The sequence below is a fragment of the Rhinolophus sinicus genome, chromosome 1 (genome assembly GCF_057876585.1).
Source record: "Rhinolophus sinicus isolate RSI-liver-muscle chromosome 1, RSI-T2T, whole genome shotgun sequence".
NCBI lineage: Eukaryota > Metazoa > Chordata > Mammalia > Chiroptera > Rhinolophidae > Rhinolophus > Rhinolophus sinicus.
Genome location: NC_142501.1, coordinates 7,970,112 through 7,996,189, shown reverse-complemented (window position 1 = coordinate 7,996,189; position 26,078 = coordinate 7,970,112). Strand labels below are relative to the sequence as shown.

The 26,078-nt window shown below is 42.6% G+C and overlaps 1 protein-coding gene across 2 annotated transcripts; it reads left to right on the top strand.

Annotated features, from left to right (window-relative positions):
* The first annotated feature begins 1,757 nt into the window (after positions 1 to 1,757).
* WBP2NL (WBP2 N-terminal like) lies at positions 1,758 to 24,455 on the top strand. Of its 2 annotated transcripts, XM_088796204.1 has the most exons (8): positions 1,758 to 2,633; positions 7,902 to 8,010; positions 8,273 to 8,414; positions 8,609 to 8,701; positions 12,687 to 12,797; positions 19,401 to 19,966; positions 23,111 to 23,181; positions 24,202 to 24,455. In XM_088796204.1, the coding sequence occupies exons 1-6, from the start codon at positions 2,572 to 2,574 to the stop codon at positions 19,901 to 19,903; spliced, it is 1,020 nt and encodes a 339-aa protein (XP_088652330.1). In that variant the 5' UTR covers positions 1,758 to 2,571; the 3' UTR covers positions 19,904 to 19,966; positions 23,111 to 23,181; positions 24,202 to 24,455. The 2 variants fall into 2 exon arrangements, with proteins under 2 accessions (XP_088652330.1, XP_088652329.1); XM_088796203.1 differs by having other exon boundaries at positions 23,111 to 24,455.
* The last annotated feature ends 1,623 nt before the right edge of the window (positions 24,456 to 26,078 follow it).

Here is a 26,078-nt window from a genome sequence, read left to right as displayed (position 1 = left end):
CCTGCCTGGCCTGTGTCTTATTAGGGCGCCTCACTCCTTGGCCAAACAGCCATTACATCACTTCACCTGTGTGTGGAGGGTGAGACAGGAACTGTCTTGGTAAGCCACAGAAATTCAAGATGGAAAACAATTTGTGAGGTCAGTTCGTCTTTAGTTGGCATGAGGTGGGACCCCAGTCATTATTCCCTGGGATTTTATATCCAAAATGAGTGATGAAGCTACCGTGTTTCCCGAAAAATAAGAGCTAGCCGGACCATCGGCTCTAATGCGTCTTTTGGAGCAAAAATATAAGACTGGGTCTTATATAAGACCAGGTGTCAGGACAGAGCCAGGAGTGCAATATCCAGGCTCTCACCCTCCTGTGGTAAGGTGCTCACTCAGGTAGTAAATGGCCATCAACTGTGACTGGATGGCCATCAGCTGTGGCTAGTTGCCCATCAGCTGTAACCAGTGAGCCATTGGCCACTCATAACTGCCATGGCTACGCTAGCAGAAAATGGCTAGCAAGAAGATGGTGGCTGAGCTAGCAAGAGCAGAGTGTGGATTGCGGATTGCAGAGAAGCGGATGGCAGGTTGCAGATCATGTGACTTCTGCTTCCTGTGTCTCCAACCCAGCTGCCAGTGAGACTATAGTTGTATGACTCCCCTATCTATGGCTCCGTGGGTGTTCCTTTTTGGCCTCACCATGTCCTGCATTCTTATGTGGGGAGCGGGAGCTGAGACCCCGCATGACACCCTGCATGACACCGGGTATAATATAATATAATATAATATAATATAATATAATATAGTAATACCGGGTCTTGGTCTTATATGATATGTAATATCATATAAGACCAGGTCTTATATTTTTGTTCCAAAGGGCACATAGAGTTGATGGTCCGGTTAGGTCTTATTTTTGGGAAAACACGGTATCACACTTGATCTTGAGATGTGCTGTGTTCTGCATAGCCTGACTCCATCAATGAAAACAATGTTTATTTTCATTCAACTAATTTCCTAGCTTTTTCCCTCCTTTCTCCTGAAGGCATAAAAACCAAGTCTATCAAAAGAATGAACCCATCTCGCCTAGAGACCTGCCTATTTTATGGTGACTAATTTGAGTTAATAATTTAAACTTAAAGCACTAGTTTTTCTCTTATCTTTTCTGACTTTAAACCAATCCTTCCTCTCTTTGAGGTTGCTACTCTCTTCTGTAGCCAGCAAATAACTCTCACCTGCATATTATTTCTCTGACTTTGAATGTGATGAGTACATATGCAATATGCGTTTTGGGCCTCAACGTGCCGTAGGGTGAGTGCAAGGTACAGATGAACGGTGAGGGGTCAAAACTGGAGGAAAACAAATCAGGAGGCTCTTGGAGTCATTCAAGTAAAATGATGAGGGCTGGACTAGAGTGCAACACCACACCTGGGTGGAGAGAAGTGAGATTTGAGGGACAGAGCAGTTTTGTAAACTTAAAACAGCACAGCTAAGAGAAACCTAAGAGTTCTTTCTAGTCCAATGCTTTCACACACATATGGAAACTGAAGACCAGAGAGCATAACTGACTTCCTGAAGTTGCACACTTAGGTACCAACGCAAGATGGGTACAAGGTCTCAGTGCTTGTTCTACTGTTTCAGTCCATTCCTATTGGACTTCATTTGTTCTAATAGTCTTGTACTTAAACATTTTTTTCTGAAATCAGGAGACACTTACAACTGACGACATGTCAGTTTATTTTGCAAATTTTTTTCTTAGTGGTACATTTCAAAATGGTGCACCTTATAACTGACAGCATCTTAAGTTTGATGACATACAGTAGTCCAGAAGATGTTAACATCTCTTTGCTTGAAGCCCTCTGGGGCTACTCGTGAAGTTTAAAGGAAATAGGAATATGTACAACATTTTAGTCTTCAAAGCAATTCCAGTATAATATAGCCGATCCTCACAGTCACCCTTTGGAAGTGGCAGGGCAGGTGTGATGGATGACACAGGCTCTCTCCACCGTGGACCTGGCGCGGACTCTCTCCTTTGACTTCCTGACCCAGCTCACTCACCCTGTGCTGGATGCTACCTCATAAGAATCCAGCTCTGATTCCAGACTTTCTCTCGTGGAAAAAAGTTCTCGCCTTAGGAGAAAAGAGGAATCATTCTGGACGCTTTCTGCAAAGGGCAGCAGCTTCCTGACACGAGCTAGGGAGGGCACGGGAAACTACTACTTTTAACTTGATTCCTGACAGGACAAATTCAAATCCATACCCGCGGGTAGCGGGGCAGCCAAGCAGAGCGAGGATGCAGGGGCCAAGCGGACAGGTGGAGGTTGAGGAGGCTACTCCCCGATCACCCACCCTCTCCGAGCCCTGGGCGCGGAGTCTACACCCTGGGCCCACCCGCTTCCCCATCAGGGGCTGTATCAACCCTGACTCCGCATGGTACTCTGACCACTGCCCCTCACGTGACCAGCCGCCTCTCCCACTCCCTCGTCCTTGCGCCATAATCTCCGCCCCCCGCTTCAGAGCCCCGCCCCGCGGCTTGGCGCAGGCTCCGCCCCTTCCCATCTGAGGGGCGGCAGGAGGGAGCGGAATAGGATGGCGGTGAACCAGAGCCACACGGAGAACCGCCACGGGGCCGTCATCCCTTATGGTGAAAGGTGCCTGAGGGGAACCCGGGGTGCCGGTAGAGGAGGGAGGAGACAGACAGACCGCGTAGATCTGGCGACTCGCTAACTCTCAGCGAATCAAGGGCTTTCCCACCTTTTCCGGCGCGTCACGCTTAGCTCCGCCCCCACGTTAGGGCGCGCGCCGCCTCGCGGTGTTCCCGGCTGTGGAAGTGGCGCCTCGTGTGTGTGAGGCGTAGGAGCCCCTCCCCGGGTGTGTGAGGAAGGTGGTGGGAGCGCTCGGAGAGGGGCGCGTGTCCCCTTGGAGGACCGGTGAGAGCGCCCCTGCCGCCGTGGGAGCTGCGCCGCCCCTGCCGGTGGCGTGCGACCTTTGTAGGGTGCCAGCGGTGTCACGGTCCGTTCCCCTGCTCCCAGGAACAGGGTCCCGGACATGGGGGGCGGAAGCGGCCTGAGTGTGGATCACTCTGGGACGGTCCTGAATGTGGAGGGCCTCTCGTCGCACTCAGATCTCCCCAGAGACGCCTTTCTTGGCCCTAAGCCAGGGCGATGACTGTTCTTACTTCGTGGAAAATATCGGGACCAGAAGAAGAGACGCCTGGGAGCAATGACGCTCCCTTGGCCTCCCTGGGCGCTTTGCGCGGAGCCTGGTGTGCCCGCCGCGCGCCGCGTCCTCTCGCTGCCCGCAGGCTCAGTCCGAAGGGTCGGTTTCACCTCTCCACCTCGTGCCTTGACTCCACACGGCGGTCCCCTTGAGTTAGTTCCCCGGCACCCGGTTTCCCACGGGGTCCTGCTCGGTCTCCCCGCCGAGCTCCCCAGGATTGTGCTCCTCTCTGCTCCTTGCCCTCGTTTTCCTTTGAGCTCACCTGGCAGTGCGGCCCTGAAACCCAACGCTGAGCGCACCTGGGTTGTGTTGAATGCGTTTGTCGGGAAGATCCATTAAGACAGCACCAAATGCTGATGTCAAGATCTTTCTTCTATGCTTCCTTCCCCCGACTATTTTCTTGACAGATTTATAGGGGCCGCCAAGGCTGCAGGTCCTCCCTTGCTCCCGGAGGACCTCTGCTGCCTCCTTCAGTTTTGTAGCAGCAGGTGATTGCTCGCTCTCACCGCGACGTCTCAGCTCACTCTGGCGCTTTGCCCTGTGTGCCTGTGACTCTGCCATGAAATCTGGCGTTTGGGTGTCTTCTCACTCAGCCTACCGGTGAGGCTACGGCCCTCTGCTTTTCTGTGTGTGTGTTGGAGGCAGGGGATGAAGCATGTTTTTAAAAAATTATAACTGATTTTATGGTCTTTTGAATTATCTTTATGGGATCCCTTCTGTGCTCTTGAATACTTAATCATAGCCAAGCACTGTTCTGAGAGTTTTATGAGGTCAAACAATTAAGTTTGCGAACTTGTTGCAACGATGTTGCTAATCTTTTTTTGATATCAGAGGGATTATTCATTATGAATTTGTAAAAACTGGACAGACAGTTAATCAAGTTTACTATTTGGACTTGCTGAAAAGGCTGCATGAAAAAGTTAGACGAAAATGACCTGAACTTTTTGCCAACAATTCACAGCTCTTGCGTCACGATAATGCACCAGCTCACACGGCACTGTCCGTGAGGGAGTTTTTAGCCAGTAAACAAATAACTGTATTGGAGCACCCTCCCTACTCACCTGATCTGGCCCCACTGACTTCTTTCTTTATCTGAACATAAAGGAAATATTGAAAGGAAGACACATTGATGACATTCAGGACATCAAGTGTAATAGGAGGACAGCTCTGATGGCCATTCCAGAAAAAGTTCCAAAATTGCTTTGAAGGGTGGACTAGGTGCTGGTGTCGGCACATAGCTTCCCAAGGGGAGCACTTCGAAGGTGACCGTAGTGATATTCAGCAGTGAGGTGTGTGGCACTTTTTCTAGGATGAGTTCGTGCACTTAATTGTCAGACCTCATGTACTTAAAACGGCTCTATCCACAATGAAGATCAGTAGTATGTCCTTCATTTCACAGGTGGGAAACAGAAACAAGGAAAAGTAATGTGCCCCACATACGTGACTAGTGCATGTGAGAGAACTTTGGTTTGGTTTTGATTTAGGTACTTGTGCTTTAACTCCTCTACTGCCGCTGTCCCTCAGAAAGGAAAAGGACCGCTTCTCTGCTTTCTGCTCATCAAAGAAGGCCCCGTCAGTGCTCTGGCTTCCTGGATAGAAACTACTTTAAAGAAATACCTTGAGAGGGAGAAAGTCGGTTATGTTTTGATTTCTCCCTGTTCACAATACACACTCGAGAAGTTCATCCCAGCTTGGCAGTGTTTTGTGGAGCTGTGTTTTCCATCACAGCTGAGAAGTAAGAAATATATGGGTCAGACTCTATTGGTAAAAAGGGAAGACACTGAGGTTTCCCCGCCCCCATATTTCTAAAATTTGTGCATATAATAACATATGTATTTATTGTAGAAAATTTAGGGGAAAAATTAAATTACCCTAAATTCTGACATCCAGTGTTGTTTACATTTTGTTATGTATCCTTCTTCACTTTCCCCTATGGAAAAATATGCATTTCCGTTCCCCCGCCCCCAACTACTTTGTAACTTGCTTTCCTCATTTACCAATATGTTGAGGATGCTTTCCAGTATCAATATCTACATCATTACTTTCAATGGCTGGTATTCTAGTGTGCATAAAGCCTCTATCGGGGATAGTCTAGTTTTAATTTGTCATTGCTATAAATATTGCTTCAGTGAACATTTTTGAAAACTTATCTTTGCCTACCTGTCAAAATGTTTCTTTGTGATATATTCCTGAAAGTGGAATTGTGGGCTCAGAGGACATAGACTTTTATAAAATGATTTAAAATATATTTTTTAAATATAAAAATTCTTCTCAAAAATATTAATATGGAAATAGAAACATGTTTTTTTTTCAAAATCACCCTACAGAAGGATATCAATTTACTTTCCTCTCAATGCTCTGAGTGCCCATTTCACCACACTGTTTTCAATACCTGTTAATCTTTGCTATTTCTGCCAGTTTTGATATATGAATAATGGAATCTTTAAAAAATTTTTATTGCTAGCGCACTTGTTTTTTTCATATGGTTATTGGCTATTTATAAGTCTTTGGCAGATTTTCTCGGTTCATAAATTTTCTCCATTTTTACTAAGTTCATTTTTTGGTGTAGTAAAAAAACAGGTAACAGAAAATGTATCATCTTTGCCAGTTTTGAAAAATAAAAATTGTATATATTTAAGGTGTGCAACATAATGATTTAACATACATATACATAGTGAAATGGTTACTATAATCAAGCCTATTGACATATCTCCATACATAGTTACCATTTTTTTTATGTGATAAGCACACCTGAAATCTGTTCTCTTAGCATATTTCCAGTGTTCAGCACAGTATTAGTTAGTAAGTATAGTCATGCCTGTTAATTAGCGCTCTAGACTCATTTATCCTACATAACTACAAATTTGTACCCTTTGACCAACATCTGCCCATCTCCCCCACCACCCGAGCCCCTGGTAATTATTGTTCTACTATGCGTTTGACTTTTTCTTTCCTTTTTTTTTTTTTTAGGTTCAACTTGTAAGTAAGATCATACAGTATTTGTCCTTCTCTTTCTGGATTGTTTCACTTAGCATTATGTTCTCAAGTTTCATCCATGTTGTAGCATATGACAGGATTTCCTCTTTCTCATGACTGAACAATATTCCATTTTTTTTATCCATTCATTTGTTGATAGACACTTAGGTTGTTTCTATATCTTGGCTCTTGTAAGGCTGCAAAGAACATAGGAGTGCAGATATCTCTTCAATATCCTATTTTCATTTCCTTTGGATATATACCAAGAAGTGGGATTGCTGAATCACAATGCAGTTCTATTTTTATTACATTGATTGATTTTCATATGTTAACCCATCCTTGCATTCCAGGAATAAATCCCACTTGGTTGTGGTGTGTAATCCTTGAATGTGCTATATTCCGTTTACGAGTATTTGGTTGAGGTTTTTTGCATCAGGATTTTTCAGGGACAGTGGTCTGTAGTTTTTTTTCTTGATTAAACATTTATCTACTTGCTGTACGCTTTTGATTAGATTCTAGAGTTCTGACTGACGTGAAGGTCCCTATTCCGTGATTTTTGCTGATATCCTATATTTTCAGTCTTTTAAAAAGCGTTTTGTATCCACTACCGCCACCCTAGTTCCACTTCTTATTACCTCCCATCAGGACTATTTTCAGAACGCTTAAGCTGGCCCCTCTGATGTACCACCACGTCCTTGATCATGTGACTACCCTGCTGAGACAGCTGCAGCTCCCAGTTCCTCCTCGCCTATCAAATGCTATCTCAAAGCTCTAGTCCCAGCATGGCTTTATAGCTTCCTCCCAACCTCACTTGCACGCTGTTTTGATTAATCCACACAGGTGGACTGCTCCCAACTATGTAGTTTGCTCTCTACTGCCTACCTCTACTAATGCCGCTCCTGCATCTCCAGTATGCTGTTTGGTCCCCATCAGGATCGTCCCCTACCTTCACCTCCACCTACCAAAACACTAGTAATCTCTTAAGAATCAATTCAAATGTCAATGTCCCTATAAAGTCATTCCTAATTACTTCAACCGAAACTAATCTCTTCCAATTAATTGCCACAACATTTTTGTGCCGTTTGTGTAAGGCATGGCATGGACTGCTTGCATGATTACCTGTATTCATGTTTCCCTTTGCTCATCCTTTCAGTAGCTATTAGTCACACCCACCATTGCTAGGGCTGCAGTGGCAAAGAAGGCAGGCATTGTCCTTAGTAATTATTAGGGAAGACATTGAACAAATGAATTGTAATCACTAAGGAAAAAGGAGAAATACAGTAGGATTCTATGAGTGCGAGTAGAATGAGTCCAAGTTTTTCAGGTTAAGACTGTGGGGAGAACACGGCAGCCAGAGTGACATGTCAGAGGATTCCAGAGCACTCTGCATGCCTTACCTTCTTTATCAGAGTCAAAGAGACATTTCCATTAGCACAGTGCTTGATATTATAGTTACTGCACAAAAAGTATAAGAATTAATGAGTAAACGTTAAGAATAGAAGTAGGTTTGATAAGAAAAAGAATCCAAAAATAAAGAGGGAGAAGAATAAGTGTGAATTGTCAGCAAATAAGAGCATTTAAATTCCTTTCTATTTCCATCAAAGTGGCAGTAGCAGCAGCAGCTAACATTGAGTGTTAGCTCTGGGTTAGGAACTGTGCTAAGAGCTTTATGTTTGTCACTTGATGGAACTTCTTGAATATGTGCTGTCTGCCCTTTTCTGCAGTGTCTTGAAGCAGTGTCAGGATGTGGAGCTCTCCTTCCTTCAGCAACCAGAGGGATCCAATTTCTTCAGGGGTACGAAGAGGGGAACGTTGTTTCTCACTTCACAAAGGGTAATTTCTATTTCTACTTCTACTTTGATTAAATCTACATTAGTTATTCTTAAAATGGAGAGAGGTTAACCATTGAGTTTCAAAGTGTTTTAAAACATTTGCACTTTGAGAGTTTCCCTGTCGAAGAACAATGGAAGAAAATGGGTGGTGGTTCTCAAATGAGGCCAGGATGCCAAAGCAACCTGGACCTTAGAATTGCTGTTATATGTCTCAATCCATGGACAGATTGCATTCCTTTTCCAAAGTTTCTTTCCTCTCTTAGGTAATCTTCGTGACTTCACACTCAGTCAGTGATCCCATGTTTTCTTTTATGATGCCATTTGATCTGATGAGTAACTGTACCATTGAACAACCAGTCTTTTCCCCCAACTACATTAAAGGAAACATCCAGGCAGCTCCAGATGGTAAGTGTTTACCCTCAGAAGTGTATTTTTTTTTCTCAATAGCGTCCAGAAGGTTTAAGATTCAGATTTGGCTCAGGTTGGGATCCAAACAAAAGCTGCCCTGCTTCCTTGGGCAGCGCTTCTCTCAGCGTGTGTGGTGGTCCTTCTGGTACCAGCTGTGCCAGCCTCTTAGTGTGTGTCGTTTCTATCCTCAGGTGGCTGGGAAGGACAGGCTACTTTTAAATTAGCCTTCAGAAAAGGAGGTGCCGTCAAATTTGCCCAGTTGATGATGCATGCTGCCTCTGCTGGTGAGCGCTAATGATAAAGATATTAAGCACTTGGGGATTTTGAGGCTTGTGGAATTGAAGTCGGACTGCTACCCAGTCAGGATTTTCTGGCCTCTGTGGTCAGGCAGTTGGTAGTTGCACATGTATTCGGCAGCCATTTCCTGAGCCTACCCACTATGTGCCACGTACCATACTACATGCTGGGAACACAAAGGCTATGCAGTCCCTCCCTGTCCTGTAGGCGTGCAGGCTAGTGGGAGCTGACAATCAGACACCTGAGTGACTCGTTGTGCCTGACAGTCTTTTGTCCGTGTACATGCTGGTCTCATATGTCACTGAGGAGGCTCTTTTTCAGGTCAGGGAGCCCCAGTTGCCTTGCTCTCCTTCCCCTGGCATGCTTTTTGTCATCTTTCTCTGGCTTTGCCTTTGCTTCTCTTAGGTTTAATGTTCATCTTCCGTGAGAGGAGGAAAGAGGTACTGTCAGCCTTTCAGCACTGCTCTAATGAATGTACCAAAGAGTCCTTTCAAACTTTGAATGCAAACAATTTTGTGATATATTTTTATTCAATGTAGCCTCATTTCGTGTCCTTGACTCTCCTGCTTTCTGTACTACAACCCAGTTGGACTTCTTTGTGCCTTGTTGTCTCCTCTGAGCCTTCATGCTATTTGCTCTGTCCGGAGTGCTTTTCCCTTCTCCCTTGCCTTCTACCTCAACTACAGTGTAGTTGAGACAAACACAATCTAATAAAGAGACAGACAGATGCAAATATGTTATCCTGACTTATGGCATGTGCTGTAACAGAAGCATGGACAGAGTGCTGGGACGCACAAAACGATGGAGTGTAGATTCTAAGCTTAGAAGACTGACTGGATCATGATGCTGTAAACCGTGGGTAAGATTGTAGGAGAAAGTCTAACTTGGAGAGGAAATAATGAGTTCAGTTTTAGACATGATAATACTAGCTAACATTTATTGAATGCTTACCACACACTAGAATATTCCAAGCCCTTTACACGTGTCAATTTATTTAATCTTCATAGAAACCTTATGATGTAGGTATTATCATTATCCCCAACTTATAGCTGGGGAAACTGAGTCAGCAGTGGTTACATAATTTCCCAAGGCTGTACAGTTAGCAAGCGATGGAGCTGGAATTTGAACCTAAACCTACTCTTTCTCTTTTTAAACATTTTATTGTGAAAAAAGAAATCAAATATATAGAAAAGTTGCAAGAATATTACAATGAACTCCCATGGACCATTCATCTAGATTCCCCCATTATTAACATTTCCCCACATTATATTATTATTATTATTATTATTATTATTATTATGCTTTTGTTTTTATTGACGTATTTCAGAGCAAGTCACAAAAATCATTTCCTTCATTCCTAAATATTCAAATGTTATCGCCTAAGAACAACGGCATTCTCTTGTCTAACTTCAATGTATTTATCAAATTCAGAAAGTTTAACATTGAAACAATGCTATTATTTAATATATAGTTTATATTCAAATCCAAATGATTGGTCCATTACTATTTCTAATTCCAATAGCACTTTTCCCCCCACAACCCAGGTAATCCTGGATCACACATTGACTTTAGTTGTTCCGTCTCTTTGGCTCCTTTAATCTGGACTCAGATTTTCTTTGTCTTTCATGACATTGACATTTTGAAAAGAATACAGGCTCATAGTTTTGTAGAATGTCCATTAATTTGGGTTTGTCTGTTTCCTCATGATTATATTCAGGTTACATTCCGATTATATTTTGGCAGGAATACTATATAAGGGGTACTGTGTCCTTTTGAGCTCACACTCTTAATCCCTGTGTAGGTGTGAAGAATGCTAGAGGCCAGTGGGCATACAACTCAGAGCTCCAGAGATGAACTGTATCTAGAGATTGATTTGGAAATTTTCAGCCACAAGTCATCTCTGGAGCCATGACTGATAGGCTCATTCAGTGAATTAAGGGTAGTTTCCAAAGGGCTTCAACAGGCGTGGGCAGGGAGGAGTGACCTGCACTGCAAACTGAGAAGGGGCTGACCGAGGGGGAGGGGCAGAAGCAAGGGCGTTTACTATCCTGGAAGTTAAGGGAGGAGAAAGTGTCAAGCAACTGGGTGCTTATCTGCGGCAGCTGCTGCAGAGAAATGGGTGAGACTGAAAAATGTGCATCACATGTGGAAATTTGAGTTTGTTGGTGGTCTTAGCAAGAGATTTCAGTGAAACATTGGAGAAGAAAGGTGGTCCAAGAGCTATATTATAGGAAGCTGAGGAGTAAGAAAATTTTTTACAGTTACCTTTAATAATGTAGTTCAAAGATAGAAAGGTCAAGGAGTTCACAAGCTGTACACAACCTACAGCTCTTTATAGTCCAGAGGGCAGAGAGATCTGGAAGCCTGACATTGGATAATAGGGTGTGTTGGCAGACAGAGGGCGTACAGCTATGGGGAATCCAGGTCAGCGGACGCTTGCAAGTTCAGTTCCTCTTTGCTGTGGATGTCTGGGAACTCAGGACAATCGCGTACTGGGTCTTGACTTCACTCATTTTTGGCCTCACAGTACTAAGGGAGGTTTATTTTTAGGATTATGGACTAAGGATTAGGCAACTTTAGGGGATCCTCTTTGTGCTCTTGTTAGGGTCTGCTTCTTGGCCCGCAAAGCTAGGTTCAGAGTCCCAGCAGTTTCATAGTCCCTTGAAAAAGATTTAGGCAACTTATATGAACTTGGCCCAATGTCTGGAACTGCTCTGAGTCTTGGCTTTGGTATGGGAACGTACCCCTGCCCCACCAGCAAGAGTCAGGGCTTGTGAGATGGGCTTCCCTGTGCCTTTGAATTAACTACCCATCAGGCTTCGTGATCTGATTCTTTGATCAGGACAGATTCCCTTCCCCTCTGCAGAGTTGATTCATCAGGGCTCTTTGAGTTATGTTTTTAACAAATACATGTTGAATACTTATTGTGTGCCAAACACTAGGTGAGACCATTGGAAACAGAGCAGTGAACAAGACAGACAGGGTCTCTGCCTTTGTTAAACTAAATTTAGTGAGAGTCATATAAAAAATAAGCTAATATATAAATGAATAAAATAATTACTTCTTCTGGGAAGACACACTAATAGGATATTGAAAAGGAGAGTAACGGGTAAGGAACACAACTTTAGATTTATAGTGAATTAGTTAAATAATGCTTGTTGAATCAGATAAACTCTAAATTATTAATGGTTTAAGACAATAGATATTACTGCTTACATAAAGGCCAATCAGCAGTGTAAAAGGGGACTCTGTTCCACATAGTCCTTCAGGGACCCAGGGTAATAGAGTCTCTGCCATCTTTAACACACGGCTTCTGGGGCCTCTCTGGATAGCCAGCAGAGAAGGGAAGAGTACATTTTCCAGGGCAGTTTTCATGGGCCAGGCCTGGAAGTGGTGTACGTTACTTCTGGTCAAATGACGTGTGACCAGAAATTAGTGTGGTAGGCTGATAATGACTCCCAAAGACAGAGCCATGTCCTAATCTTCAGAACCTGTACATGTTACCTTATTTGTAGAAGGAGTCTTTGCAGATGTAATTAATAAGGATCTTGAGATGAGATTACCCTGGATTATCTAGGTGGGCCCCAGATGCCATCACAGTGTCCTTAAAAGAGAGAGACAAACAGAAGTGCTTTCTTCTTTGCCACCCTGCCATTAAATTGGTCTTTAATGGCTGTATCTTGCCCACTTGATAGAATTCCTCACTTGAACATTTTTTCTAAATACCTGTTAGGATAGGTGTTATGCTAGACCCTGAATAAGCACAGGCAAATAAGCCATAATCGCTGCCCTCAGGAAGCGCAGCATTCAGGATAAGGGCAGTGTCTATTTTTATATCTTGTATCTGGGAACATTGCTGGGCACTCATGTAAGGTGATGGTTAATGACTTGTTAATTGTTTGGTTGATAGCTGCTATGCATCTGACTTAAAAGAATTAAAGAGTCTCTATTTTGCCAAACTTGTCTTCTCAGCTGCCCGAGGAGTTCCGCTTAGAAGTGTCAATTACTGGCTTGGTGCTCCGGCCCTGTATTTCATTACTGGGCAGGGGAGCATGCTGTGCAACCAAGAGAGGCCTTGTCCAGGTAAGATATGGCAAAGAGGTTCTTCCCGGGACGTGGAAAAGTATGCCGGGGGCTCAAAGATCTATTCACTGCTAGCTTGTCTCCAACTCTGCTGCAGGAGAAGCAACAGAGGTTTGGGGTTGGAAAATGTTTGAGTCCATCAGTTCGTTTCCAGACTGAGATCCAGTGGCAAGTCAGCAACTGAGTGGGCTTGGGTTTCAGGCTTACTTTTAACTATAATATACGTTTGTTGAGCCTACCTGGGCAGCTCCCATTAGTGGGAACAGTCACCTTCTGCTTAGAGCCTGGGCAGAAATGTATGCTCTTGCCCACTTCCCCCTTCCCATTTCATGCAAGCATAGCCATCAAGCTTGTACCATGCCTTTCAACCTCACTGAGGACTCCTGCGCTGGGCTTTATGCCCTGTACCCTTTAATAATTGTGCTGAGTCACGTTCCTGGGAAGTGATAGATCATTGATTGTCAAATGTCCACCACCTACTGGTAGGCCACAGAGGGTCTCCTAATAAGCTGCCAGTCGACCTCAAACTGCAGGCCCTTTCTTGGGTTCTTCTTGGAGCATGACGTACCTGTCCCTTGATTTTTAGTTTTGTATACGAATTTTTTTTTTTTTTAAAGATTTTATTGGGGAAGGGGAACAGGACTTTATTGGGGAACAGTGTGTACTTCCAGGCCTTTTTTTCCAAGTCAAGTTGTTGTCCTTTCAATCTTAGTTGTGGAGGGTGCCGTTCAGCTTCAAGTTGTTGTCCTTTCAGTCTTAGTTGTGGAGAGTGCAGCTCAGCTCCAGGTCCAGTTGCAGGGGGCACAGCCCACCATCCCTTGTGGGAGTCGAACCGGCAACCTTGTGGTTGAGAGGACACACTCCAACCAACTGAGCCATCCGGGAGCTCAGTGGCAGCTCAGCTCAAGGTGTTGTGTTCAATCTTAGTTGCAGGGGGCGCTGCCCACCATCCCTTGCGGGACTTGAGGAGTTGAACCGGCAACCTTGTGGTTGAGAGCCCACTGGCCCATGTGGGAATCGAACCGGCAGCCTTTGGAGTTAGGAGCGTGGAGCTCTAACCGCCTGAGCCACTGGGCCGGCCTTGTATACGAATTTTTAAGGGTTATTAAAATCTAATACTCAAAGTCTAAAAGTAAGTGTTGCTCAGGTTTTATAAAAAAAAATTTTCTTGTGTTGAAATTCACATAACATATAACCAACCATTAAAAAATGCACAATTCAGTGCTATTTAGTATATTCACAAGGTTGTACAACCATCAGCTCTCTCTAGTTTCAAAATTTTTCATCATCCCATAAAATATACCCCATGATTCCCCTATGTGATAATTCCCCACTAAGTAATAATTCCCCATTGTCCCCTCCCAACGTCTCTTGGTATCCTGTAATCTGCTGTTTGTCTCTGTGGATTCGCCTATTCTGAATGCTCGTATGTCACATAAAAGGAATCATACAGCATATGACCTTTGGTGTTTGGCTTATCTCACTTAGCATGTCCATGGTCCCTTGCAGTGCCACATGAATTTGAGAACCAGCTTTTCTATTTCTGTATAATGGCCTTTGGAATTTTGATAGAGATTGCATTGAATTTGTAGGTCACTTTGGGGAGAATTGCTATGTTAATATTGAGATTTCCAATCCATGAACATAGGAAGTCTTTCCATTTATTTAGGTTTTCTTGATTTCTTTTGGTAATGTTTTGTAGTTTTCAGTGTATAAGACTTTTATCTCCTTTTTGTTACATTTATTCCTAGATATCTCATTTTTTTGGATGCTATTGTAAGTGGAATTGTTTTCTTAATTTCCTTTTTGGATTGTTTATTGCTGGGACTTTGGTTTTTAAATTAAACTTTTTATTTTGAGATAGTTGTAGATTCGTATATAGTTTTAAGAACTAATATAGAGAGATCCCTTATACCTTTTACCCAGTTTCTCCCACTGGTAACATCGTACAGAATTACAGGTCAATACTGTAGCCAGGATGTTGACCTTGGTACAAAGAAATTACAGAACATTTTCATCACCACAAGGGTGCCTCATGTTGCCTTTTGATAGTTACACCTACCTACTTCTTTCCCACACCCTCCTCCTCCTTAATCCATGGCAACCACTAATCTGTTCTTCATTTCTATAATTTTCCCATTTCAAGAATGTTACATAAACGGAATCATACAGTGTATAAGTTTTGGGGATAGGCTTTTTTCACTTAGCATAATTCTCTTGAGATTCATCCAGATTGTGTGTATCAATAATTTGTTCTTTTTTATTGTTGAGTAGTATTTCATGGTATAGATGAACAACAATTTGTTTAACCATTCAACAATTTAAGGATATCTGGGTTGCTTCCAGCTTTTGTCTATTATGAATAAGGCTGCTATAAACATTTGTGTACAGGTTTTTGTGTGAACATAAGTTTTTCTTTCTCACACCCATTAGAATGGCTATTATCAAAAAACCCAGAAAACAGCAAGCATTGGCAAGGATGTGGAATAATCGGAACACTTGTGTACTGTTGGCGGGAATATAAAATGGTATAGCCTCTGTAGGAAACAGTATAGAGGTTCCTCAAAAAATTAAAAATAGAATTACCATATGACCCAGCAATTCCATTTCTGGGCATATACCCCCCCAAAATTGAAAGCAGGATATCAAAGAGATCTTTGTACACCTATATGTTCATGGCAGCATTATTCACAATAGCTAATAGAAAGGGTTAGGAAGTGTTCCCTCCTCTTCAATTTTTTGGAAAAGTTTGAGAGTAATTGGTATTAGTTTTTCTTTAAATGTTTGGTAGAATTCACCAGTGAAACCATCAGGTCCAGGACTTTTCTTTGTTGGGAGATTTTTGCTTACTGATTCAATCTCCTTACTAAGTCTATTCAGATTTTCTGTCTTCATGATTTAGTCTTAGTAGGTTTTGTATTTGTAGGAATTTGTGCATTTCATTTAGGTTATTTAAGTTGTTGATGTACAGTTGTTCATAGTACTCTATTATAATCCTTTTAATTTCTATAGAATCAGTAGTAATGTCCCCATTTTCATTTCTGATTTTAATAATGTGAGTTTTCTTTTAACTTGGTCAGGCTAGTTAAAAGTTTTTCAATTTTGATTTTTTTCGAAAGGCTATTGGTTTCACTGATTTTATCTATTGTTTTTCTATTCTCTAGTTCATGTATCTATGCTCTAATTTTTATTATTTCTTTCTGCTAGCTTTAGTTTGTTCTTTTTTTAAATAGCTGCTTAAGTTGTTAAGGTTGGTTGGTTGTTTGAGTTTTTTTTTTTTTTAATGTACACATTTATAGCTATAAATTTCCTCTTTAGCACTTTCACTTCATCCTATATGTTTTGGTATGTTGTGTTTTTATTTTCATTAGTCTCTAAGTATTTTCTAATTTCCTTTGTGATTTCTTCTTTGACCCATTGGTTGTTCAAGAGTGTTTTAATTTCCACAAATTTGTGAATTTTCAGTTTTGCTTCTGGTGTTGAAATGTAAATTTACCCCATTGTGGTCTGAGAAGATACTTTGTGTGACATCTATCTTTTTAAATCTATTGAGACTTAATTTGTAACCCAAAATATGGTCTATTTTGGATGATGTCCCAGGTGCACTTGAGAAGAATGTATATTCTGTTGTTGTTGGGTAGAGTGTCCTAGATATGTCTATTAGATCCAATTGGTTTGTTATATTTTCAAATCCTCTATTTCTTTATCATCTGTCTGGTTTTTCTATCCATTATTATGAGTGTGGGGTATTGAAGTCTCCAACTATTATTGTAGAACTATCTATTTCTTCCTTCATTTCTGTCAGTGTTTGCCCCATATATTTTGATGGTCTGTCATTAGGTGTGTAAATATTTATAATTGTTACATCTTTTTCCTATATTGAACATTTTATTAATGTGTAATTTTCTTCTTAGTCTCTTGTAATTTTTAAAAATTTAACATTTATTTTGTCTGATACTACCTAGTATAGCTACTCTTCCTCTCTTTTAGTTACTATTTGCATGGAATATCTTCTTTTTCCGTCCTTTCATTTTCAATCTATTTGTGTCTTTGTATCTAAAGTAAGTCTCTTGTACACAGCATGTAGTTGAATCATGAGCTTTTATTCATTCTGTCAGTCTCTTCTTGGAGGAGGTCATCAAGAAGATGTAACACCAATTGACCCAAAAGCTGGACCTGAGCACTTGGAGTCTCCTCATCCCCTCCCTTGTCCTTGGAATGTGCATTCTACTTGCCTGCCCTGCTCCAAGAAGCTGCTCCAAGGATAAAACCCTGAGATGGGTTTGACTGTGGTGTGACTGTCTGAATGACATACGTGACTAAATCCAGTTAGGACCCCTATAAAAAAAAACTTTTAAGATTTGGCGGCAGGTACAGAGATCTGCTTGTCTTGCAGCCACCCAAGACAAGCCTCATAAATAAGTTCCCTTGTTTATTAAAACTGCCACCTACCAATCTGGAGTGGCCTACGTCTTACTTCAGTCTCTCCCTGCCCTCTGTGTATAGGGGCCCAGTTTCAGATTATACCAGGAAGCGCCTGAGGAGGCTGTGAACTAATATCTCTGTCTTTAGATTGGCGAGTATAATCCATTTACATTTAAACTAATTACGGTAATGGGGGTCTTCTGTCATTTGCTATTTGGTTTCTGTATACCTTGTAGCTATTTTGTTCCTCATTGCCTGCTTTACTGTCTTCTTTTGTGTTTAGTTGATATTTTTATAGTGAGAAGTTTAAATTCTTTTCTCATTTCCTTTTGTCTATATAGCCGTTTCCTTTGTGGTTACCACGGGGGTTACATTTACCATACTAAAGTTATAACATTAATTTGAATTTTTACCAGCTTAACTTCAATAACATACTCTGTACCTTTACAGTTCCATCTTTATACATTTTCAGTTGATGTCACAAAATTACGCCCATATACATTGTGCGCCCCCAGACATAATCTAATAATTTTTAAATGCATTAGTCTCTTAAATTATGTAGAAAATACAAAATGGAATAGCAATAATATTAGCTTTTATAATTGCTCAATGATTTATCTTTATTGAGATCTTTCATATGGCTTCAAATTACTGTTTTGGTGTCTTTTGATTTCATCCTGCAGGACTCCCTTAAATATTTAAAGCAGGGCAAGTCTAGTGGTAATGAACTCCCTTAGCTTTTGTTTATCTGGGAATGTCTTAATTTCTCTTACTCTTGAAGAAATTTGGCCAGATATAAGATTCTTGTTTGACAGTTTCTTTCTGGCCTCCAAAGTTTCTGATGAGAAATCTGCTGATTATCTTATTGAGGATCCTTTGTATGTGATGGTTCACATCTCTCTTGGTACTTTCAAGATTCTCTCTTTGTCTTTGGCTTTTCCGTGTGATTTTAATATGTCTTGATATCTATCTCTTTGCGTTCATCTTACTTGGAGTTCATTGAGCTTCTTGGATGTTTATATTTATATCTTATCAAATTTGGGAAGTTTTCAGTCATTATTTCTTCAAATATTCTCTCTACCCCTTTCTCACCCTTTTCTCCTTCTGGGATTTTCACACAATGTGTATGTTGGTCTGTTTGATGGTGTTCACTGGTCCTTGAGGCTCTGTTCACTTTTCTTCAATGTATTTTCTTTCTGTTCTTTAGTCTCAACAATTTCCATTGTCCTATCTTTTAAGTTCACTGATTCTTTCTTCTGCCTACTCAAATCTGAATTTGAATTCCTCTAGTGAATTTTTCATTTCAGATATTGCGTTTTTCTGCTCCAGAATTTATTTTTGGTTTCTTGTTAGTGTTTTTGCCTATATTGATACTTCTATTTTGTTTACATATCATTTTCTTGACTTTCTCTACATTTTCCTTTAGTTCTTTTGAGCATCTTTAAGAGAGTTCTTTTAAAGTATTTTTTCTAGCTGGTTTAAACATAAATATGGATTACAGCAAAATAACTTGACAGTTGTCCATTTACCTTGACCCAGTTAAATCACTTTGGGAATGTAGGCAAGGAAGTAAATAAAACCCATGTTAATTGGAAAGTTGGAAAAAACATGCTTTCCTTCAACAGGGGATTTAAGTAGCACCTATCCATATGATAAAATATTGCCCAGCTTTTATGAAATACATTAATAATATAAAGAAATTTTGTATAATGCCAAGTAAAAAAAATTATACAGTTGTAATCATGATTGTGTAAAAATATTAACAGATATTCTACAAAGAAATACAGCAAAATATTAAGTTGTATTTGATGATGGCATTATAGATGACTTTAAAAGTCATCTTTTCTCTATTTTTTACATACATATTCCTCATTAAGCATGTGTTACTTTTTTTTCATAATCAAAACAAACTTTATTAAGTAAAACATGTATCTATCTGTATACAACTATAAGTAATACAGAGATATACCTACAGAGTTGTTTTCATGTTAATTTCCACAACAGGAAATGATAAAGCCTTCAAATGGTGGTGGCTAAAGGATCTGGCTTTACTATTATTCTGACTGCTTCTCTTCCTGTGTCAGTTTGCTTCAGCATTATTTTTATCTCTTCATCCTTCTCACTTATTCCTTGTCCACTCTAAAAAATAAGTAACTGATTGTTTTCTTTCCTTCTCAGCATACCCAATTATTGTCTATGGGTCCCAACCCATGAGATATGGAGCCCCATCGGTGGGATACGCAGCCCCACCAGTGGGATATGGAGCCCCACCAGTGGGATATGGAGCCCTGCCTGTGGGATATGCAGCCCAGTCTGCAGGATCTGAAGCTCCACCTGCAGGATATGGAGCCCCCCCACCGGGATACGGAGCCCCACCAGCAGCATACGGAGCCCCACCAGCAGCATACGGAGCCCCGCCTGTGGGATATGCAGCCCCACCAGAGGGACATGAATCTCCACCTGTGGGACACGGAGCCCCACCAGCAGGATATGGAGCCTCGCCTGCAGGATATGGAACCCCACCAGCTAGAACTGAAGCCCCACCTTTGGGATATGAAGCCCCACCGGCTGGAAATAGAGACGGGTCTCAGAAACCTGTGGCAGCCCAGCCTGCTGGATATGAGGCTTCTCTTCCTTCTGCCTCATCTACTCAGGCCCATTCACCACCTTCTGAAAAGTGAACCCTGAAGACTAATCAAGCAAAGTAGCACCCTGAAACTGAAGTCAGGATAAGAAAGACTCAAGTATGTGTTTAAAGGCCTATCTCAAGTGGTTGTCCCACCCTTTGGAAGGGCGATCTTAGGGGGAAGGTGAAGGTTTACTTCCATGCCTAAATTTTAGAAGCAGAGTCAGCTCTTGATTAGATGGGCTAAAGGAAAAGCAGACATGCAGGGCTAATTCCCCAATAATTTGGTTGATGTTGGGCTACATTTTTCAACATACCTTGAATGTAAGTGTAGAAAAGCTTTCTGTTTTTCTCCCCTCCCCCATCCAAGAAACATTATGCTCAGTTTGCTAGGCACTAAGGTCTGTGTTGGAAATATCAAGTTGAACACTTAGTTATTTTTCACAGCATTATATTAGTGAAAGGATGAAACAAACTAAATCTCTAATAGTGAGAGAGAATTTCATAAATTAGGGTATATCTGTACAATGGAATATTATGCAGCCACTGAAAAAGATGTCTAGAGGTGGGGAGACCAAAACCATTGAAGCAATAAAGGAAAACATAAATAAAATAAATATAAATTTGTATTTAAATTTTATAATTCTGTATGACCAAAGTTAAAAGATAGGCAACAGCCTAGGAGAAAGTAATTTCCAACATATATGTATATTAAACAAACAAATAATTTATGGTCAGAATATATGAACTCCAACCCAAAAGAAAAAATGGACAAAATATGAATTCCCCATTAACTGAGGCAATAGAGTGGGCAAGAAACATTTCAAAAGATATTTTCTCAAATCGACTAGTGTTAGGGAAATGCAACTTGAAATGAGAAACACTTTTTATCTCCTAAGATTTACAAATATTAAAAAAACTGGGCCAACCCGGTGGCTCAGGTGGTTGGAGCGCTGTGCTCCTAACTCCAAGAACGCCGGTTTGATTCCCACATGGGCCAGTGGGCTGTGCCCTCTACAGCTAAGATTGTGAACAACAGCTCTCCCTGGAGCTGGGCTGCTGTGAGCAGCCGGAGGTTGGTGTGAGCTGCCTCAGGCTGCTGTGTGCTGCAGCGGGCTGCAGTTTGCTACCATGACGGCCGGTGGTCAGCGTGAGTGGCCGGCAGCCATTGGGAGCGGCCAGCAGCCGGCGAGAGCTGCCGTGAGCGGCCAACCCATGACCGGTGACCAACTGCCTCAGCCTTGGGTGGGGGCGTGGGGGAGCGCAAGGCTCATAACACCAGCATGGGCCAGGGAGCTGTGTCCTACACAACTAGACTGAGAAGCAACGGCTTGAACTGCAGTGGTGGTGGTGGGGGGGGGGGAGCGGAAGAAGGGGAAAAAAAAGGAAAAGATTGAAAAACTCAAGTGTTGGGAAGGATGTGGGGAAATGGTTATACACTATCGGTGGGAGTGTAAGTTGTTGGTATGCCTTTTTAGAAAGAAATTTGGCAGTACCTTTTAAAAGTTAAAATGTATCTACTCTTGATTTAGTGGTTTTACTTCTCAGTATCTATTTCTGAGAAATACTTACATGTGTGCACAAAGGTGTACGTGGGAAGATTTCATCACATTCATTGTTTCTAACAGCACAACATTAGAAATAATTTATATATTTATTAGTAGTAAGTATTTAGATAAACTATGGTACATCCATGTTACATATGTAGAAATCTCTAAGTGTTACTGTTAAATGAAAAAAGCAAGTAGTAGGGAGTATATAGTACATAAATTTTCAATCCTTTCAGACTGAACGACCCCTTTTATGTCTAACATTTTGTAATGTCTCCTTTACTTCATTGGAATGTAATTTGTAGGCAATTGCACATGACTCCACACCATTTCAAACAAAATCAATATTATACTATAAATGTGATATAAAGAAGAAATAATAGAAAAGTAGTTTGTAGTGAAACTTTAAGTATTTTAATATGTAAATTCTCAGATTCCACCATTACTAGAAGACATAATGAAGTAATCAGGTGGTAGCAGGGTCGCCTCTGGGTTAGTGAGCTGCGTGGCTGGGGGGGAGGGTAGAGAGGGAGACTTAATTTTTTCACTATACATTATGTTTAGTGCATGTATACTACGTGTTTATATCTTTAGAAATGAATAATTTTAAAACTAAATAACATAGGCTCTCCCTTGCTTATAAATTGTGCAGTGGGCCCTCACAGCCTGCAGGTAAAGCCCCCACCCCTGGTTCCCATGTACACATGGATCACGTGATGCTCCTTAGTATTCAGGGCTGTGCACAGTCTGGCCCCTGCAGTTCCCCCTCCAGCTGTGGGATCCAGCCGAGCAGAACTAAATGCAGACACGGAACTGCATGGCCTCTGCCTCTTCCTCCCTCCCCACTGCATTCTACTCATTTTTCAAGACAGCCCAGAAGTTCCTCCGAGAAGCTTTTTCCAGCTGCCGTTCTAAGGTAGTTGCCCTTCTGCCAGGCTTGTATGGTACCCTCAGCATGTTTCTGGAGAAATACTGTGCCAATCCCATCGGGATTGTTTGCATGTTTATCTGCCCCATAACCTGTGAGCTTTGAGAGCAGAGGCTGTATCCATCCCATTGCAGGGCTCCAGCAGAAGGCACGGCACACAGTATGTCTGGTAAACATTTGTTGAGTGAATGACCACTTGAATAAGTTGCATTTATTGACTTGTTATATACCCATTCAACATATATATATATATACCACTGAGTTCTGGCTACCACTGAAGGTTGTAATTTGCAGAATCAGTTTTGTTTGGCAAACTGTTAGGATTAGAAGTTAAAGTTTCATATTTTAGAGAAAGCGGTCATTTCTCTGACTTGCTGACTTGAACAGTCTTGAAGGCATGATTATATTTCAGCTCTTCCGACCTCACAGCCATGGTATATGGCCAAAGCCACCTCTGGCAAGGTGGCCCCATAGAACTCCTTTGGTGTTTAAAGGCCTTTGCGTGAGCAAATGACGTCACTATAGTTGGGTGCCAGGCAATGTGCTAAGGTACCTTATAAGCATATCTCACGTCATCCAGTCCCCATAGCGACCCAGCGAAGTGGGCACTGTAATTAGCATCATTTTACAGCTAAGCTTCCTAAAGCTTAGAATCGTTAGGAAACCAAAGAATCCACAGCTATTGAGTGGTGGAGGCAGGACGTGAACCCAGGCTGGCCCCAGAGCCTGGGCCCCTAACCTCTGACTGGAACCTACTCCCTAACATCCTCTTTTAATCCCACAGGTGCCAAGCAGTAGGAGGAATTTCCTGTGCAAGTGGTGGCCTGGTCCTCTCCCCACATCTGTGAGGTCACGGTGAGTTTGAGTCCCTTTTCCTGCTGTGGGCTTGATCTCTGGTGTTCAGAGGGCCTTGAAAATCAGCTGTGTCAGAGGTGGTAGAGTAGGTCACAGGAGGGCTCAGATTTCTCACGGGACCAGAAGATTGGCTCCAGATCTGCTGCTGCTATATTGCTCGGCTGTGGGGGTGCTGGGAGCCTGAGACCAGCGGCCCGTAAGCCGGCTCAGCTGGCACAGGAGAGAGAATCCTGAGATTTTGAGTTTTTCATGGCCTCATGGCCTCATCCCTTCATCACAGCCCCAGCTCTGAAGGCTCTGCTGCATGAATTGCCTTAATGGTGCCCCCTGAGTAAGGGGTACTTATGACGGATGGAAGGTGAAGAGTTGGAGGGGGCAGTAATGATATCAAGTAGCCGGCCCATTTGTTAACTATTTGTTTGTGCCAAGCAACCTGCCAGGCACTTGACTGCATGATTTAGCAAAGTGAGTGCTTGGAACCTAGTCTCATAGATGAAGAAACGAAGTAAATTGCTGAAGGCACACAGCTGACTAGTAAGTGACAAGGCAGGATCTGAACTTAGATTTCCCTTTTCATTCACACACTCATTTATTGAACACTCATTTATTGAGTGTCTTTTAAGTGCTGTTTCTGCGCGCTTGGGATATCAGTGACCAACACAGACCAAAATTCCTGATCTTACGGAGCTTACATTCTGATAAATACTAAGATGCAGTCAGTACATATTATGTTGTATAACTAGGCATATCATATTCAAACTGTAGAAAAAGTAAAGACAAACGTTGATAAGAGCTATGAAAATACATAGAGCAAAGGAGATTGGGATTGCTGGGGGGTTGGCAGAGGCAGCAGTTTGTGGTAGAGCCTTGTTGAGAAGTTAATATCTGAGTAAAGATTTGAAGGATAAAGGAGGTGAGGAAGCTGGCCATGCAGCTACTTGGGGAAGAGGGTTCTAGGCATAGGGAACAGCTAGTAGTGTAAAGGCAGCTTAATTCCAAGGTGCCTTCCCTTACACCCAGTGCCGCAAAACAGGTGAATGTGAGAAGACTGTTCTCAAGGACGGAAACTGCTTGAAAACATTGCAAGCCAACCAGTCAGAGAGATCTGAACCAGTCCATGTAAAACAGCTTGGGGATGGAGACTGATTTCTGAGTCCTCGCTAGATAACGGGCATCCTTCCTGCCTGCATCTTGAGCACAAAAACAAAGTTAAAGTAACTGAAGAGGCAGGGCCACTCTGGTTTCACACCCTCGATTAAAGTCTGCTTGCTGTAGCACACCTCTCCTGTGGGCTTGCTCTGTTTCTGAGGGCATCTGCGATACGCATGGCCTGGTTCTGGTGCCTTGGGACCACCTGGCAGGGCAGCTGGGATGTGCCCAGGCTCTCAGTTTCCTGGCTGGGCTCCCTACTTGTGCTGCTTTAACTGTTCATTAGCTGGTTCCAAAAGAGGTGGGTCTTCTCAGTCTAAAGTCTCTGGATCCCCTTGATAGAGCATCTGCCTAAGTCTGGGAAGCCTGTTTTCCAACTTTGCGTGGAGAGGAGGGCCAGAGTACATGGATCTGAGAGCTTGTAGGCTGACCTCTTGCTTGTTGTGCTGCCCAATATTGTGCTGTTGCCTTCCTGAGGACCAGTTCAGGTCAAGTACTTACCGAGGCTGCTCTCTGCCAGCCGTGCTCTGAGGAATCTGACATACCCTGATCTTGAGTACAGACTGCTCCAGAGATAGACAATTGCATTACGTTTTGCAAGTGTCCACTCTGTCCTGGACCCCACACACCCCAGAATACAGGATGGGAGCAGGTAGGTACTTCACCCTCAGTGTGGTCCCCTTGGGTTGGTTGTCTGGACCTCTTCTTGCTGGCTTGCTTGGAGGGTCTTACTTTCCCTGGTCCTCAGACCTCTGTTCGTTTTGGTCCTTGGAGAACTATTTTAGAAGTATTTACACTCAAGCTTGGGCTTCTTTCTCCCTTGGACCCTATTCTGGCATTAGACCTCTGGCTTTTACCTGATGATCAATGAGAGAGAGAGAGAGCAAGAGAGGGAGAGAGAGAAGGAGGGAGGGAAAGGAAGGGAGGGAGGGAGGGACGGAGGGAGGGAGAGAGAGGGTGAGGGAGAGAGAGGGAGAAAAAGAGGGAGAGACGGAGAGACAGAGGGAGAGAGGCTAATTGCTGACAAAAGTGCAATGCTAAGAGAGCTGCACAGGGATTAGAGGAGGGATTCTGACCAGCTTAAGGTGGTCCTGTCGCCCTCCTGGAGAAGGGGATGTCTGCGTTGCTTTGATGCCCCAGCCAGGAAGGCCTTTGGTCTGGGCATGTGGTCCAGCCTTAGCCAAGAGACCAGGTGCCCCGTTGTACACATACTCAGTGCTTGCAGCTCTTCCTGCTCCCTTCACAGATGGATTCCTAAGAAGGAGATGAAGGTTTTCTTGTCTGGCAGGTGAGGGGCTTGTGATTCAACACTCCCATCCTCACAAGAGAAAAGCTGAACAAATTAAAAATCAATTCTTAGGTCCATCAGAAGTCACAGGGCAAACTGATGCCCTCGAAATTGGAGAGATAGGTGGACACAGAGACTCACAACTTACCAAAAACAAGCTCAGGAAAGGAACCCTGTCGATGGAGCCAGTATGAGGGTAGGAAAACTTAAACTGTAACTGATGAATTGGGGGAGGCTCTGTGTAGACAAGCTTGAGAGTTAAAATTTTCAGGGGGACCAGTCTTAGGGATGAGCCCAACATTTGTGTGAGTTTTACCTCCTGGAGCCCTACCAGGTCCCCAGAGAAAAGAGTGAAGAAAAATCCCTTTGTGCTTCCAGTAGGGGGGAATGGAATAGTAGCTATTCTGAAAATACACCCAAAGCATTCTGTTTTTCCTTCACATGGCCTGCCCTCAAGAGA

Excerpts from the sequence above, each read along its gene's own strand:
- WBP2NL (XM_088796204.1), top strand. The coding sequence starts at position 2,572 with ATGGCGGTGAACCAGAGCCACACGGAGAACCGCCACGGGGCCGTCATC. Across the intron at positions 8,011-8,272 it reads TGTTTCTCACTTCACAAAGG|GTAATCTTCGTGACTTCACA; the intron begins GTAATTTCTATT and ends TTCCTCTCTTAG. Across the intron at positions 8,702-12,686 it reads GATGCATGCTGCCTCTGCTG|CTGCCCGAGGAGTTCCGCTT; the intron begins GTGAGCGCTAAT and ends TTGTCTTCTCAG.